Here is an 18,616-nt window from a genome sequence, read left to right as displayed (position 1 = left end):
AGTTCAACAGCGAATTATAAAGTTTAAGATGTGATAGATTGCTGAATTCATTTGAATTGCTTTGTATGCATAATTAATGTTAATTTTTTACTCTCATTAAATATTATATTATCAATTATACGAGGCAAGCAAATTATCGGAAAAGATACTATAATTGAATTCAATTAAAAAGAAACAAATCTTATATTTTTATTATGCTTAATTTAAATTTTCAGTATATAAAATATAAGTGCTGTTTAAAGCAAACATATTTTTTTATAATTTAGGAGCTCTACATCGAAAATATATGAAAAGTTAAAAAAGCGTCAGTTAGTTATAATTTGTTTTCAGTAAAAATCATATTCAGAATTTCATTTAAAGAAAAAATAAAATAAAATAAATATTATAAAAAATATCAAATAAAAAATCTAAAGTCAATCATTCTCGACTGTGACATATCCATTACCAATTGTGAACAAAACCAAAACAATGCGGTATTAATTTGTAAATATAAGTAATTAATATTCCGCAAAAACATATTGAGTTAGTATTACATTCAAAATGTACTAAAGAGTGAAAAAATACCAGATTGTCTGTTAAAGCAACTAAGCAACTAACATACAATAGTATTTTTTAATAACTTCAACAATTTTCATGTATTATCATATATCCAGGCAAAATAAAAAATATAGTTTTTATTGTATGTACCAAAAATTGATATACCAAATATAGCTTTTGGTACTTTTTAGTAATTTTGCAATACATCACTCATTATTTTTGTATTCAATGTCAAATTTTGGGATATATTATATAATAGATTTCCTAAGAAACCAATATTTTTTGCAAAACTCACTAATTATTTTTGTTTGCATATAGAAAACTTTTTGACAATATAATAGCTTTCCAGAAACAAGCACAATAAGCGACTAGTCCTTGGTGCCATATTAAAGCAACAAGTGTAATCAATTAACATTGATGCTGCAGAGACAACTGTGTTGCCATCAGCTGTGAATATCGTTTGAACAGAGTTTGCAATAATAACATCAGAGTTTTTGTTTACTTGTTTTCTGGCCAAACACTCCAGAAGGGGACTTCCCCGTTGGCGTTATTTGGTGCAGGCGAGTTATGAATATGTGGAGTGAATATGTTGAGTGTGTGTGTAAGTGTGTGTAAGTCTGATCTGCAAGTGGGAATGACATAATCGGCAAAGCACCGAAGCACTACAATGGCTGAACAAGCGTAACATTTCGTGCAAATGGTAGCCAACAATTGGTCGCCATTTAGAGGTCGCCAAGAGCTAAGAGTTGGGTGTTACGAATGCGTCTATAGCATCATCATCATCATCCATCCAACCAACAGCATCTCTCCGAGGGCGACGCTTTCGCTTCGCCTCAATGCTTGGTGGCCACTTGACTTGTGTTTGTTGCGGTTGCACTTGGCGCTTTTGTTTCCGGCGACAACAATTGTTGTTGTAGCAATACCGAAAAAACTGTTGCTGTTGGGGGTTGGTTAGTGACTGTCGACTGTCGACTGGAGGTGTTCCGCCAAGGCCAGAGGAACGCATCGCTCTCTATTAGTATAAAAGCTGTCGATTCGACTGGCAATGGCATCAGTTCAACATTTGGGTTCATCACAAACAGATCAACGATCAATATGAAAATCTTTCTCTGCTTGCTTGCCGTCTCAGCAGTGGCTAATGCTGGCTTCATTGGCGGTGGTGGTGGCGGTGGCCATGGCTCCGGCGGTGGACACGATCATCATGGCGACTCCAGTGGCCCGGCTCCCGAAGTCAAAGTCATCAAAGTGATACACGAATCAGGCTCAGCTGGTGGAGGCGGCGGCGGTGGCGGTGGCTGGCAACCAGCTGGCGGTTGGTCTGCAGGAGGCGGCGGCGGTGGCTATGGAGGTGGTGCTGGTGGTGGCTATGGCGGTGGTGCAAGTGGAGGATATGGCGGTGGTTATGGCGGCGGCTCTGGAGCTGGCCAGGAAGTCAAAATCATCAAGATCATCTCACAACCTCAAGCAGCTGGCGGTTATGGCGGTGGCTCCAGCGGTGGTTGGTCTGCTGGCGGTGCTGGTGGCTCTTCGGGATGGTCATCTGGTGCCAGCGATGCCACAGCTGCTGTCAAGATCATCAAGATCATCTCGGAGAGCGCTGGCGATAGCGGTGATGCCTCCGGCTGGTCTTCGGGTGGCGCCTCCCAAGGTGGTTGGTCCGCTGGTGGTGCATCAAGTGGAGGCTGGTCTGCAGGAGGTGGCTCCAGCGGTGGTTGGTCCTCGGGCGGTCCTTCAAGCGGTGGTTGGTCATCAGCCGGACCCTCAAGCGATGGCTGGTCCTCTCAAGGATCCGCTTCCTATGGCGGTGCCAGTTCTGGCTCCTTTGGCGGTGGCTGGTCTCAAGGTGGCAGCGGTGGACACGGCAGCGGCGGCGGCAGCAGCTGGTAAAAGCAAAAAACAAGAAAGTTTGTTTGTTAAGTTTCAGTCTCATTTTGCGCTCATCTCATGTACTCATATCTCATCTATGTTTTTTGTGCCTTTCGCCTTATTTGTTGAATTAAATTCTTTATAATTTCCACAATCAATATTTGTGCTTCCTTTTCGCGAGCACAAAAAAAATCGTCTGAAACTTTTCCATTTAAGGCAGAAATTACCACACCACAGAGCAAACTGCATTTGAAAGTCGACAGCAAAAAAAAAGAGGGAAAGAGAAGAAAAAAAAGTGGAAGGACGAACTGGCTTGGCTTGGCTTGGCCATCTTCATTTCACTCCCTCAGCTTGGTATATAAGCATATTGCTGTCTCACTCGCTCCCACGCTGTCTGTCTCCCCCTCTCTCTCTCTCTCAAGCTCTTGGCTAAAAAACACACTTAAGCGTAAAGTAATAAAATTCAAGCAACCAAAAAATGTCGAAGAAAAAAAGGCAAAGAAAAAAGCAAAACGAAAAGGAATATATATAAGAAAAAATAAAAGAAAATCATAAAAAACCAAGACGTTGGGAAAGAGAGCAATAGCAACAGCAACACACACACACAGAGCAGAAGAAAAAAAAAATGTAAAATATCACTTTGGAGCGGCGAAGCGTCGCCAACACAGGCGAGCAAAAGGCAGCCAAGGATACCAAGGATACTCATATACTTGCCACCAACAAAAAGGGCAAAAGTGCAAGAAAAAGCTTTTCCACTGCCGCACAGCGGGGGGCGGGCAGCAACTTGTATAAAAATATTTTCCATATAAATCTAACAAAGAACGTGTTCGGGTTACTTGATTAGGCGACCAACGTGTGCAAATTGGCGGGTGTGGGAGAGGGCAGACGACAATGACGACGACGAAGCTAACAAAAGTTACAGTGGCAATAACAACAGCAACAGCAACAACAACAACATCAACTGCGGCAACAACTACAATAAAAGTCGAGGCTGGGTGGAAACGACTTTTCGGTTTCCTTAACGTTTTCACAATAAATACTTACATAGAAATAAAAGAGAATAAAAACGAAGGCGCAACAAATCCAATTTGTTGCTGCCACATTGTGCGGCGGAAAGGGGAAGAGGGAATGAGGGAATGAGGGGAAAAGTGTGGTGCTTACTGTATTGATTTACTTTTTGATGGCCAAAGGAAGTGAGCAGCGAGTGAATATTATTTTGGGACTATTGCGCAAAATTTTGATTTGCTTTTTCGAGAATTATAAAAACAATCATTAAACTGCCGATCAATGCGAGCCCCAACGCCCCCCGCCTCTCCTCGACTCCCACCACATTCATCAACTTGTTGCGCTATATAAACAAACAAAAGCATTCTACAAGTTCTCACTCAGCTTGCTCTCTTCGTAGCTTTCTCCACCCACATTACTTAATATTCGCTTTTATATTTTTGGCTGATCGAAACAAATGAAAAAAAAAGAAAATCAATTCTCAAATTATTTTGATGAGTTAATGGAAAATTTTCCATTGAATGCAAGCACAACTTTTTGCCCCCAAATATTAGATGTATGTATGTGTGGGGGCGAGATTATTTGCGCGGTGCTTCTAACAAAATTTGTTATTATTATTTTAATTTCAATTTTGTTGATTGATAGCAATGTTTTGCCTCGCTCTCTTCCCGTTGCACGTGCAACGTGCCACAAAAGTAGAAAATTGTCTGTTTGCTAAACAACACAATAACATCAACAACAGAGCCAACAAAGTTAAGTCTCATTTGTGGACTTCCTTCCTTTTTTCGCGGGCGCCTTATTGACACTGTCTCGCTCTCTTTCCCTTCTCTCCCTCTCAATCTCTCTCTCTCTCTCTCTTTCGCTCTCTTGCAATGTGTGCGTGTTTGCCAAAGTCTGTTGACTGTGGGCGCGTGTGCAACAACAACAACAACAGCAACTAAAGCTGCAAACAAAACTCAATCAATGAGCCAAATGCAAACAGTTTATGCGACCCTCGTTGCAAGTGCGCATTTTACCCGCTTCATCTGTCGGGCAACCCCCAAAAGATCGTTGCGACAATTTAAAACCCTTATTATTATTGTGTGATTAAGTTTCATCTGAAAGAGTTGACAGACAAATAAATATATTACTTCGCCTGAGATGTGTGTTGAAACTGCACCAAGTATAAAATGTGTTTACCCAAGTGCTTCACAGATATGATTGACTTGGAGCGTACTAATAGTATTTAAATTGAATTTAAATGCCCATATAAACTTTAAATTAGGTCTAAACCTTAAATAAATTATTGAAATTGAATACAATTTTTTTTTGTCAGCAGGTTGTTTACCATTTAGATGTGGTTTTCTCATAAACCATGACAAAATTTCAAATTTTCACCAATTATTAAAAAATAATTTAAAATTATAAGCTTTGTTTGTATTAGATAAGATTTCTGCCACTGCAACCTCCAGCTACTTACTAAAAAAAAATGTGTATAGCAATACAATACAATAAAAAAACGTTTGAAACATATTTTGTGCCTTAGAAGTATTAAATAATACAATTTAAGCAAATAAGAAAGCTACAGTCTAGTGGGTTCTACTCTAATACATATAACTGTGAAAATCACTTAGTCCATATTCTACAAATATTCGAAAAATATAATGGGAAATACTAAAATCTACCGAAGGCTACATTTGGTATACCGTTATACTGCTACTACTGTTTTAAATATACCATAGAACAACAAATATATCAGGTTGTTAGATAAAGCAACTAAGACCCATTATCACCGCATTGAAATTACGCTTGTTCGTAGTTTATTGTCAAGGGGTGGAATTAAAAGGGTTTTAAATATGAAACAAACTTGATTTGCGTGCAAAACTTGTTACAAAAATGTAGGTCTACCTATTAAAGTCTCTGGGATTCATACGGACAGACGGACATGGCGATATCGTCCCAGCTGTTGATGCTAATCAAGAATATATATACTTTATGGAGTCAAAGATGACTCCTTCTACCTGTTGCATACATTTCCTGCAGGCACAAAATTATAAGACCTTTTTAAAATATGTGTAGTGGGTATAAAAAGTAAAATTAACTGTATAATGATTTATTTTCAAAATATTATTGTTTTTATTAAAATTATTTATTATGGCATTTTTACAGAGTTGAACTGCAACTTGTTGAGCTGTCCCAGCACCAAGATCTCCTCGATTGCCTTCTTGGCCAGCAGCCTATTGTGTGCATCCAACTTGCGATAGGAAACTGCCCAGCCCTCGGCAAAGATGTTGGCCTCATCGCGTACCTGATGATCTACAACTTTCGGCTGCTCCGCTCGAAGTGCTATGGCAGCTACGGGTGCTATGGGTGCTACGGGTGCTGTGGGTGCTACGGGCTCTGGACAAGCAGTATTGATTGCTATCGGGTTGCTGTCTAGTGATATGGGTTCAATCTGCAAAATTAGCCAAGTAAAAGAATGTGTGCGGTTAATCACAATAAAATATAACTTACTTCAATCACATCTTTCTGGTCAAAATCATCCATCGGCTCCTCTTCGTCAGTGTCCTCCTTCTCCCAAACCACGTCGCTTGTGTCCTCCGCGATTTCGAATGGCAAGTGCGCGATATCATTGCGTAGGAAGCTCAACTCTTTGAAATACCACAAGTGTGGTTTATAGACGTCATCTTTATTCCTGGCAGATAATTCACTGCGCTCCACTTTACGCAGCTCGCGACGAAAACAAGCTCGTATGCCATTCATTTTGCGTCGCATATTCTCCACATTCGCACCGGGGTGGATCTTCTGGTAGCTCTTTAGGAGTTTCTTATAGCCTTCTATCTTTGCGCGTTTGCTTTTGTAGCCCTCATCGGTGACCTTCCAGAGAGCAGGTAGTCGACCGTAAACACTAAAGAACTCCATCCATTCGTCCGTCTTCGGTACAGCACTCATTTTGCTCACAACAAATAAACAAGCGTACAGTCGAACGGCTCGCAGCGAACTAAACGAAAGAGAACTGTTGCTCTCTTGTGTTGCCAGCACGTGGTTCGAACATGTTCGCGCACATTGAAACTACTCAATGGATAGTAACGAACATTCACGCACACATACATATGTTGGCTGCAATGCGACCAAACATGTTCGATCGCAACGCAGCAGATGTTTGCAGGCAACGGCAAACTACCACGCTTGCATTTTTCCAAGAAGCTGTTGTTGCGTGGCTGTACTATGTTTGCTTAATCTTATAATTCAGAAATTCAGTGGATCACAGCTTATTTCAACCATCAGCAATCGACTACTTTGAATCTGTATACTGGCAAAACTAAAAGAGGTATTGAATGGAATTATTAAAACGCAGGATTTCAGTTTAATGATTTAATATAAAAGATATTCTTTCATTTATTCTCTAACTTTTTGTTTGCTCTATAAATTTATAGAAAAAAAAAAAAAACCAAAAAAAGTACAACGAGCAACTTTGCAGCTGTGCGAAGATCAGTTTCATGAAAAAATAACGGATATTTATTGATACATTGTGCTTCTCGCGAACTCAAAAGATAGCTGCTCACAAACATTTAGTTCGCCGAGCGCCTCCAACACGAGACGAACCGAGCCGTCGAGCTTGGGTGCTTATCGCAAAACAAATACACACACATGTTACATATTTGTTTGTATTAGTTACTCGTAAAGTGCACGAGACTAGAAAGAGCGAAAAAAAGCACAAAACGAAATATTATTACTAATTCATTTTGTTCTTTTCGTTCACTCTGTGCACGCTGTCCCTTTTGTCTCGCTCGCTCCCCCGCTGCGATGACGCGTCACGTCACGTCGCCCGTTCGCTCTCTATTTGGCATGCACTTTTTTTTGTTTTGCATTACACAGACCACCCAGTCACCCCACTTGCCCTCTCGATCCCTCTTACTGTCTTTGACGCTTCCATTGCCAAAGTGAGAGCATTTGTTGTTGCTGCTTATCGTTAAATGCTTTCAGGTGGTGTTCGCTTTGCTTCTGCTTCAAAAGCGTCTCTGGGCAAGTCATAAGTAATTTATCATCAGACAAAATTGAAGTGCGTCGACGACGACGACGACGGCGACAGCGACGCCGTTGTCGATGTCTGTCAATGCCAATCAGTTGTAAATGATATGACTGACCGATTCTTGAGTCTTTCAATTCGTTGCTGTTGTTGTTGTTGTTGTTGTCAGGTGGTCAATTCTCTGTGCCAATTGCGAGACACCAAATTGGCTGCACAGCGATTATGTTGCTTACGGATGCGGGAAGAAGGGTGCTTGGATGTTGAGAGGGGAAAGTTGATTGTTTAAGGAAATGTTTTGTAAATAAATCAAAGAAACACGAATAGTGCGAAAGCGAAATGAAAGCGTTGGACACCCTAAGGTCTCAAATGGCTGAGTTTAATGGTTTTGCAAATCAGTTTGTCAACAACAGCAGTATAAATGGCAGTGAAGCGGTTTAACGGTTCCTAAGGGAAACTATTCTCGCATAGCTTTGCTCACTTGCATGCGTTTTTAATAGAGCTTGCTATGGTTGTTGCTTCTGCTTTGGATTTGATCGTTTGTCCTTCCTGCCGTCTGTCTGTCCGAGTCGTTAAAGACCTCTAATTCGAAAACTATAAGAGCTAGAGACTTCAAATTTGGCATTTAAAGTTAATTTTCTTTGACGTAATTGAGCTTTGCTTAAAATATTAAAGAAACGCCTCCCTTTACAAGACGCATAAGAATTCAGATAGAAATTTAAATATTTGTATTAAGTAATATGGAAATATTTTATTTCAATTTTAAAGTATTACTAAAACTTATTATATGTATATGTAATATACCGCAAAGGTATTTAAGTTAATAAAGGTTGTAATTGGTATATTCATGTAGTACCACATTCAAAATATACAAAAAGATACCAGATTGTCAGCAAAAGCAACTAAGACTCATAGAAAATAGGCTTTTCCCCATAAAAAAAAAATGCATAAATATATTCTATATTTTAGAACTGATCACAAACAAATTTTCGAAAATCATAAAGACTATTGTATGTTCTAGCAGGTAAAAAAATTGTATAATTCGCATTTGCAGCAAATTAAGCTTACATACACACCACCTGTTCTATCATTTCGATCAGAAACTATTGAAATAATATATAAAATGTGCGTTTGCAATTTGTTGTATTCCATTTACCACACTTTACAAATTTGCGTAATTCCTTTAATTGCGCTGTTCAAATTTGTTCAAAGATTCATAAAATGCCACAAACACACACACACAAACGCACACACACAGGCATTTAATCAGACTGGCACACACACTCAATTACTATGCAAACTACCAACAACTCAACAATAAAATGCGATTTCCTACCGAAATTCACACAAACACACATACACACACGCATGTATAATGTAGGCTGGCGCACATGGCGTATACATTTTTTGGGTCTGCCTTGTGCTTTGTTTTGTATGTGGGTCATGTCCTTATGAAATATTCAAATGTCCTGAATTAAGCATTTATGCCATTTCCACTCTTTCATTGTGCCTCCTCCTTCCGAATTTCCCCCCTCCCTCCAGCTTGTCCAGTAATTCCCCTGCTGACCAAACACATGTCACCCCCTTCGGCTAGCAAACAAATTGTAAATGCGTATGCTTGATTATGTGTGTGTGTATGTGAGTGTTCGTATGTGTTTGTGAGTGCGTCTGTTTCAATTTCTTTATTGAAAATTGACCAAATTTGCGCTGCGATGAGGAAGGTGAACGCAATACGCATGCAAAGTGTGTGGGGGCAGAAGAGCAAAAAAAGAGAGACAATAAAACACAAACACATAAAAGCAAATAAATTGGTTACATTTGCTGTACACACACACACATTCGAACACACACACACATGTTCACGTTGCGTAAATCCGCAACGGAAGTTGTGCTTTTAAATCGATTTTGATTGATTTTTCTCACTGCGAGGAAAAATGCCTTTTGGCCAGCACTCACAATAACCCAACACACACACACAAACACACACACATTCACTTTGATGCGGGTGTGCGTTTGTATAAATAAAATCAAATTGTAAATAATCGAGTCGGAATCGTCGCCTGTTTGTATTTTGCCAGCCCTTTGGCGTGCTTCGCTTGAAATCCGTTCGAACAACATCAACAACAACAACAACAGCAGAAAATGGCAAAAATACTGAAAATAAAAAATTAAATCAAATAAAATGCAAAGAATAACAGCACAACAGAACGCAACAGCACAACAACACAACAACATAAATAAAGTAAAATATTTTCACTAAAATTATTTTCAATATAAACTTCACGTTCGTTTGTTGTTGTTGTTGGGTGTGTTTAACTTTGCCGCTCGCAGCTCGTTATTTATTTATATTTATTGAATGCGTCTGTGCTTGTTTGAGTGCGAGTGTGCGTGTGTGTGTGTGTAAGCATCGCTTTATTTCAATATCATAAAACAAGAAAGAATGCGATGCGTAGAGAATGTGATAAACTTTAAGATACTCCGGAATATAATCGCATTTCATTTCAATATTAGTTATAAACTCTACTTCAACTGCAACTTTTTCCACTTAAGAACTCTTCAATTTCTTACAACACTCTTTAGTTTTGTTCAACATACCCCATCAGCTGTTACTGCTTACAGGGTATACGAAATTGACACTGCTCGAAGAAAATAAACTAAAAGCCTGCACTTACATTTTTAATACAAAATCAATAAATATAAAAATATATATATGTATATTAAAATATGTTGTGCCACACACACACACACGAACACACACATATGTACGAGTTTTTTCGTGTTTTTTTTGTAAGGCACTTTTTATGGCTGCGGGCTCATAAAAAGCGCATAAAGTGGCTTTAACATAGCATAAAAAATGCACCCAAGAGTGCCAATCGCTAGCCCAGCTAGAGCATAAGAGAGAGAGCGAGGGGGATAAGTATGCAGGAAGAGGGGGGAGGGGAAAGGAGGAGAGCCAGTGAATGACCCATCTCTGTGGAGATTCTTTGGGTGGTCAGGGCGATGGTGATAAGCGCTACGATGTTGGACACTAAAAGAAATACCGAAGAGCATATGTGACAAAAGAACTTATGTTAGTTGGGTGTGAAGAAAGGAGTAGCTAAGCGAAAGAAATAACTAGACAGAGAGAGAGACATAGAGAAAGGGAGAAACGGAGTTTGAGTAAACGACCTTTCTTGTACATAAAGGATTTATCTCAGACTTGTGAGAACTGACAGCCCGAAGGTCTTGTACATATGTAACATAGTCCATAAAATATTGGCTAAAACATTTCAGCATCAAAGTTGGCTTCAAGAATATTTTTTTTTTGTTTCAATAACACTTTTGTATTTTAAACAAAACTTCTACCGTTTTATTATTAAGGCATTTGACAGCAAATATAAAAATGAATTAAATATACATCTATTAATCATTCAATTTATCTTTTGATATTGCCTTTATTTGTATCAACATTTTTTGATCATTCTTTTATTTTCAATACTAATTCTAATGTTTTGATAATAACAGTATTTGACAGTAATTATATTTTAGTTTACTTATTTATAGTTATTTTATAGATTATAACTTTACCATCTTATCCTCCAATTTATAAATTAAGCAATATTATCTCTCAATAGAAAACATCTCCACTAAAAGTGATTTCTTTTATCTTTTTCACTGATTAAAAAACAAATCTAATAAGTATTCTAAATTTATAATAAAATTATAAACAATAAACATAAGGAGCTAATTGTTTGATAGATACACAAAAATCTATATAAAAAAGTTGATTGCAAATCTTGATTTAGGATTTTTCGATCTTAAAGAAAAATAATCTTGAAATAAGATTTTTAGGTTGAAAAAATCTTAAATCAAGATTTCGATGTTATATTTGTATTTTAAGGTTAAAAACATCTAATTTTAATATTATAATTTTGCTTTAAGAATGTTTTACTCCTAATTTAAGCCCGTTTTTTCATTCTGTGTAAACATCAAATATTTAAAATCCATTTTATTAAATTTTAATAGACAGGAAATAACAATAATAGCTTTGTTTCTTATCTGTTTAACTGATTTAAAAACTAAACTAATAAATATTGTGAATTTCTCATGAAACGATAAGCAAGAAACATAAGAAAATAATTATTTAATAGTTACTTTTTGGTTAAATTTGATATGATGAAATATGATTCAAAGTTTACTAACATATTCAAAGTTGAACAGTTCGTCACAATTAACAGTTGTCGTCATGTGATATGTCAATAAAAAGTGCGTTATAAATCTATCAAACTGCATAGATAATAACATTTTATTCAACATGTGTAAACTCATGTGACAATTAAGTTGAGATAAGTAACTTTGAGAAATTTATGAGTGAATAAGTTTAGGAATTGTCAACTTTGAAAGCAATTTACAAAACTTAGTAACTACAAGTTATATTATTGTTTACCAAATCTGCAATTCATTAAATTATAAATTCAACTTTAAGTTTTATTTGTTCAAATAAATACGTGCATTTCTTGTGTCGTAAAGTTTTGAAAACACAAAGGGGTTCTAATCAAACTTAAGCTTTTCCTGTGCGACTCGCACCTTCTTCATCCTTTGGCAGTTTCCTTTTGTCAGACATAAGTCAAGCATCAAAGAGCACTCAATAAACACCCAAACTCATACATCGCACATTTACATATCTACATCAGGTTGTAATTAAAATATCACGCCCATGCAAACAAATTCCAGACATAAATTCCCCGCGACTCAACTCTCTCTCGACTCTCGAGTCGAACATAAATACATATATATGATAAGGGGTGTTGTTTGTGTTCGGGTTTCTTTTGGCTTCGCTTTGCCGAGGCCAACAAATAATCTTTAAACCCGCTTTTTGGTTTTAATAAAAAGGTCTTTACAAATATGCTAAGCCGCTCATCATTGCCTTATGTGCCAGCGCGATTCCTTTTTGCCATCGACAAGCTCTTTCCCCTTGACTCCTTTCCCTTTCCCTTTCTCTTTGCTAGAGTTCCTTTGACGGTGACGGCGACTGTGAATGCTTTGGGATCCATAGTTGAATTCGTTTCACCGCCAGCCACGTCTGCAAATCAAAGAAGCGTATCGCGCACGTGTCTGAAATATGCATTAACACACCGCTTTGCCAGCCAGCGAGCCACCCGAAAAGCAACACCCTCCCACCCACTCATCCCCAACCATTATCACTTCCATTTCCAGTTCCAGCTGCACAGACAGTCAGTCGAGACACGGAGTCAGTTGTGGGTTCGGATCACACCCTGGTCATAAGCGAGAGCATCCACCGAAGAAATGATTTTATTTTTAATATTAATTGCAGCAATCGAGTGACCATGACAACAACAACCCTCGGGATCACCGATGCGACCCTGCTGCCTCGCACGAGCCACTCCAAATGCAGGCAGACGAGCACGATAAGGACGAGGAACAGGAGCAGGGGTGTCAGAACCAACATAACTACCCGTCCACTGTGTTCCCTTCAAGCGGACGTGGCAATTGAATTTGTAAGCTCTTTGTGAAATGACTACGACTTGTATTATTTATGTTCCGCCTCCCAATTCAAAATCGAGCATTTGTCAAACTGACTTGACTTGACTTGTAACTAATATAAAGTAATCTCCATGCTTCATTTGTTGATCCCGCTTGAAGGCGTCGTAATTGCTTCAACGATCCTTGCAACTTCATCATGTCCTTGAAACTTGTAACTCTATTAATGACAGATCACTTGGCAACATAAAGGGCGGAATTTTTAAGTTATTCATTCATTACTACTTATTACACTTCATATTAAGGGTAGTATTATTGCCATAAATTACATATTTCAAATATTCAAATTTACTTTTCAACTTATGCTGTAATTATGTTTTGTAATTTGAGATGTTATGATGTCCCACTTAATATCGTTTTATTTTATTTAAGGAAATACACTACCTTGTAGTATTTTATAATAGTCGTAAGTTTGAAATTCTATATTGTTTGATTAATGAAAATTACAACTCTGATATAACTTTATGAATCAAAAGCAACTAAAGCTAATGTTATAATCATTAGAATTTGAAACCTAATACATTTTAGATTTTGTAGGTTTATTTCCTAGCAGTTATCAATAAATTCCTAAAACATGTCTTTCTGAATTCCAATGAAATTTTTGGAACTTTGAATTCAACTCTTTTAATACATTTTTTATTTTATTACTAGTTTTCAAAATATGCAGGGAGCGTGATGAGAATAATATATAACTTAATAAAGCCAATACAACTAACACTAATGTTACGATCAAATGAATGTTAACATGATACAATATAGATTTTTTAAGTTTACCTACGATTTTTTAGGCACTCAACTCTTTTCATGTACATCAAATATCAAATTATAAGTTTTAAAATAATGCTGGGAATGTGATGGAAATTATAATACTTTCTACAGTGCAAAAGATTTAAGATTTAAAATATTTAAAATTTGTTTCCTATAAGTTTTCAAGGAATTCCCTGAACAAATCGTTATGGATTCTTATAAAATTTTCAGAAATTAAAATATAAATCGTTAGAAGCCATCAAGTAGTAATTGAATAGCTTAAATGAAAGTTCAATTTACTATTCGAAATATTTGCGTGCCTATTCGTATAGCCTGAGTTAAGTTCTTCATTCATTAAAATTTTATATACACAGGGGAAACAGTCTTATATCTATGATTGTTCTACTCAAATATTTCGTCGTAATATGTTATGCGTCAAGTGTTGTATCAAGTTGAGCAAGTGTTGGCAACTCGTTGATACTAATCGAGTAACCCACTGGCCACACTTGTATCATTCTGACACAATTCTGACTTCTCACATAACCCGTCGCTTGGCCTCCATGCCCCCAACCACACTAGCGAACACACACGTACACACACACACACACGCGTGTGCCCCTTTTTGTCATGCGGGCATTCTGGCACTTGCCCCAGTCATTCGCCCCTCATAGTCATAGTCAACTCTTCTCTCCGCACTCGAAAAGCGACACGAAACCAAATCCCAGACCCATGTCCGGAACGCAAATAAACGATAAAAGCGCAGTCGTTGCGAATAACACTAACAATAAGTAGCGAGAATGAAAGAGCGAGAGAGATAGAGATGGAGAGAGAAATGTTTGACAGTCAGACTCGCTCGCTGACTCGTCGGTTTAGCCGGCTCGTCCGTTCGTCTGCTCGTTGGTTGGTTTGACAAACGCGGGAGTTGCCTGGGCGCCCAGCAAAGGCAGCAAGCAAAACGCAGCTCAAATTTCACAATGTGAAAATTGTGTGTGCGCAAAATAAAATGCGGCAAGGGATGGCTCAAAGAGAGAGCGAAACCTTAAGGAAAGAGCGCAGCAAAGAGAGCGAACAAAGTTGAAAGTTAAATTGATTTGAGCTGGGTGGCATTGGGCGAAGGGTTGGACCCTTTGCTCTCTTTAATGCTGAGAGGGGGTGGTTCGTTCGGTTCGTTTTGGGTTTCGGTTCGGTTCGGTTCGGTTCGGTTCGGTTCGGTTTGACGTACTCGTTGACGTTGGCTTTGGGTTTGGCTGCTCAACCAAATGACTTTCAGCATGTGGAAGCCGCTGCTTAGCATGTTTCCTGCCATTAGACTAGAAGACCATGCCACGTGCGCAGTTCTCTTTCTCTTTCTTTCATTCTATCTGTATCTCGCTCTCGCTTTAGCGTTCGCTTTGTATCTGCTCTGTGTAAACTGAAAATGAGGCGCAAATTTTGTGGCAACCGAAAAAAGGTTCAACAAATGGTTTGGCTCAATAGCAAGCCCAGCCAAAAGTGCCACCCACTATTTAGTAATGACACAAAGTTGTAATGGGGACGGAGAGGGGAAAGTGAGCGAGAGAGGAGAGGGGGTGCGGGGGAGTGTAACAGCGCGAAGTGGAGGCTTGGCTAGGTTCCGTTTGTGTGTGTAAAAACGTGTGGCATCATTTTTCAGGCTCGACTTTTTACACTGCAAGTAAGTGTGAGAGGCGGTGTGCGGGGGTGTGTGTGGGTGGGGGTGTATATGTGTATGTGTATGTGTATGTGTATGTCTGTGTGTGTTTGTGCTGCTTAGGTGGACTGCGGGCTACGGGTGTTTTCTGGTTTTGGGCGCTCAGCAATTGACACAGCGCAACGACACGACGACGACGCTGCCAACTCGGCCCATTATAATGTCCACTTGCTCCCCGTCTCCCTCCCCAACTAGCTCTCTTTCGCTCTCTCTCACTTGCTCTCTCTCGTTTATACTCTTGCTATCTCTATTGCGCACACAGACGCTTGAAAATTATGTCAACGAGCTCTGTTGATTTTCCATTTTGCCTGCTTTCATTTTAGCCCTCTTCCTGCTGCTGATTATTGTCCTTGTTGTTGTGCAGTTTGTTTTTGTTGTTAATGCTGATGTTATTTGCCATTTGCTGTTACTGTTGTTCTTGTTGTTGTTGTTGTTGTTACCGCCACCGTCGTCGCCGTCGCCTGACGCTGGTTAATTACATTTTACAAAATTTGCTGTCAAGTAGTTAAGTTGGGTTAAGTCGAGCGCGTCGCTGCCGACTGCGACTGCGACGGCGACTGCGACGCCGACTGCGTGTTGTTGGTAATTTAATATTCGATTTTATAATTTTTATGCGCTGACCTTTTTGCATTTGTGGCATTTTCTTTTTAATTATTTATGTGCGGTTGTGTCAAAGGACGAGCATCAGATACCGCGACTATTGGAAAAGCTGTTAGACAGCGATGAGGTGGGTGGTTAGGAAAAGCGTGTTAGAGGTTAAGGGTTGAGTTGAGGGATGGGAATGAACAGAAATTAGAAGCGGGGAGGCGTGTTGCTCAATGTTGTTTGGTTGTCTTGCAGATTAAATGGAAATCGGCATATTTAATTATGTGGACAGGTGCCTGTAATTGAGAATTGTAATGTGAATGTCTAGAGGTGACCTAAAGAGAGAGAGATAGAGAGTGAGAGAAAGAAAGGGAGGGAAAGATATGAAGAGTCTCGATTAAAGCATTATTTTTTATACTTTATCACTTACTTACAACTTTAAATCAACAACATGACATTTCATTTAGCGACTTAAAACATTTTGTTGCATACTTATACATCAGTCTGTGCACGTGCACATACTTCTAGCTGCACTGTAAACTTTTATTCTACATAAATATTTTTAAAAGCTCAACTCAGCTACACAGACATTTTGCTGCTGCTCCTGCATAAAAAATATATACGTATATGTATTTAAAATTGTGAAAAGGATGCATTTAGCTGGAGAAAAAGAGATGTAGAAATGTGCAAAAAGCACAATGGCAAAAACTTAACAGAAAAGTTGAGAAAATTATACAAGCAAAAAATGCATGAAATATATAATATGCTAAACATTTTTGGTACACTTTAACGACTTTCTAATGCGCTGAACGACGAAGAACTCTGCAGTCAGGGCTATAGAAATAAATTAGTGTTCACTTTAATTATGTCTAGCTATTATAAATAAATAATCTAATGCGCTGTGTTTTAGGAATTACAAATTAAGGCAATGCTTTATTAAATAGAACTGCTTCAAATTGGTTTAAAACTTGTCGTTAATAACATAGTTATTGAAAATGTTAGGGACTGGTTAAAACGGAAAACGCTTCTTATGTTGGGAGAAAAAAGGAGAAACAAGAAAAAGAAAGGAGGAACTAAAACTTTAAATGAGCTTAGAGTCACTTTTGCTTAATTCCTTTTAATCATTCTATGAAGACCAAGGTACATAAAGTTATTACTAACATTGGTAGTACTCATTACTGAAGTTATTTTATTTATTTCTAATGCAACATATATTACCAACCATCATGTATCACCAACCAAAAGTTTAAATTTAAAAAAAAACATGCTTTTCTTATAAAAAATTAAAAAGTCTAACCAAGCCTGACCAAGAAAAATTCACCTTATTTTAGCTGTAAGAAAATGTTTGAATAACACAATTTTGTTAAATTTGAATATTATGTTTAAATTATCATTAAATACCAAATGTTTTTGCATTACAACTTAATTTCAATTCTCATGAAAACAATAAATAATAAACGATTTTTATGCAAGTAACCTAAGACCAGCAGTGTATATTTGAATAGTGTGTGATTGATTGCAATAAATGAAATAGTAAATGAAATAATTTTTAATTTATATTTCTACTTAATATAGTTTTGAAAATATCTTCTTAGGTTTCGTATCTTATATATATCTTATATCTTTTATTCTACAAGTATACATTATTTCATTTTTAAGTAAATATATGTTTTTTATAATTTTCACTAAGCTGTAGCGGATTAGAAAGTCGTCGCTGTCTGACGATCCCATTGCAGGACACATTTTGCGTTAAAGCATAGAAACTCGGGGAGCAAAAGACAAGCAAGGAGACAAGCAAAAACAAAAATGAAAAGCAGGCAAAAAAAATTATAAAAAAAATAGGAAAACCATAGCGCAAAATGTTTCGCTTGCAATGGAGTCGGAGAAAAGTGATAGAGGGATGCACGAAAAGCTGCAAGGGAAGAGAACGGTGAGGGGGGTAAAGGAGATAGGAGACAGGAGACATTGCTGCTGTTGCTGCTGCTGTTGGGTATTTGGGGAATTGGTTGGGTGTTCTGTATGTGTGTGTGTTGGTTGTTGGTGTCTGCCAGTTTGAGAGCATGTGGCTCTTCCAATGACAGCGGCAACCAGGCGAAGTCTTGTTCTCCTAGTTGTTGTTGTAGAGGTTGTTGTAGATGTTGCTGTTGCTGTTGTCGTAGTTGCTGTTGTTGTTGTTGTTAATGCTGCTGCAGCAACAGCCGGCGATGGAGGACAAAAGATGAGAAGCAGTTGGAGCAGCAACACAGCAAACTGCGAGCCAGAGAAGAGAAGTGAAGCAGCAGTGCGATGAAGGCATTAAGCTGCTACACACAAACACATACACACACACACCCACGCAGCTGGCAGACATTATGGCCAACACGGGCAAAGGATGCGTTTGCCATGAAATACGCACAGCCAACGAAACAGATAGAAAAACACACAAACACACATACACACACACGCTTGCCGGCGACACACTTTCACACTCACACACACACACACGTACACAAAGAAGTTGGCAAGAAACTTGCGCGGCTTTTGGACCAAAGCGAGGCATGAGAAGAAGGAGAAGGCGAATGAGAATGAGAATGGTTTGGCATCCATATCCATGCCAAAGCGATAGAAGAAAAAGCCAGAGT

At 38.3% G+C, this 18,616-nt stretch overlaps 2 protein-coding genes across 2 annotated transcripts in view; one reads left to right on the top strand and one right to left on the bottom strand.

Annotated features, from left to right (window-relative positions):
- Positions 1–1,604: 1,604 nt before the first annotated feature.
- Positions 1,605–2,439, top strand: LOC132791931 (uncharacterized). Its single transcript, XM_060801063.1, has one exon. The coding sequence runs from the start codon at positions 1,633–1,635 to the stop codon at positions 2,422–2,424; it is 792 nt and encodes a 263-aa protein (XP_060657046.1). The 5' UTR covers positions 1,605–1,632; the 3' UTR covers positions 2,425–2,439.
- Positions 2,440–5,525: 3,086 nt separating this feature from the next.
- Positions 5,526–18,616, bottom strand: part of LOC132791932 (uncharacterized) — a 37,411-nt gene continuing 24,320 nt past the window's right edge. Inside the window, exons 2-3 of the mRNA XM_060801064.1 lie at positions 5,902–6,709; positions 5,526–5,842 (exon numbers count right to left, since the gene is read on the bottom strand). Of these exons, the coding sequence (XP_060657047.1) occupies positions 5,540–5,842; positions 5,902–6,339 (741 nt within the window). The 5' untranslated portion in view covers positions 6,340–6,709 and the 3' untranslated portion in view covers positions 5,526–5,539. The remainder of the gene's footprint in view (positions 5,843–5,901; positions 6,710–18,616) is intronic.

Source organism: Drosophila nasuta, chromosome 3 (genome assembly GCF_023558535.2).
Source record: "Drosophila nasuta strain 15112-1781.00 chromosome 3, ASM2355853v1, whole genome shotgun sequence".
Lineage (NCBI taxonomy): Eukaryota > Metazoa > Arthropoda > Insecta > Diptera > Drosophilidae > Drosophila > Drosophila nasuta.
Note: the sequence above shows the minus strand (reverse complement) of the source record. Positions and strands in the feature narration are given on the sequence as shown.

Bases quoted from the DNA above. Each gene is read 5' to 3' on its own strand.
- LOC132791931 (XM_060801063.1), top strand. From the start codon at position 1,633: ATGAAAATCTTTCTCTGCTTGCTTGCCGTCTCAGCAGTGGCTAATGCT.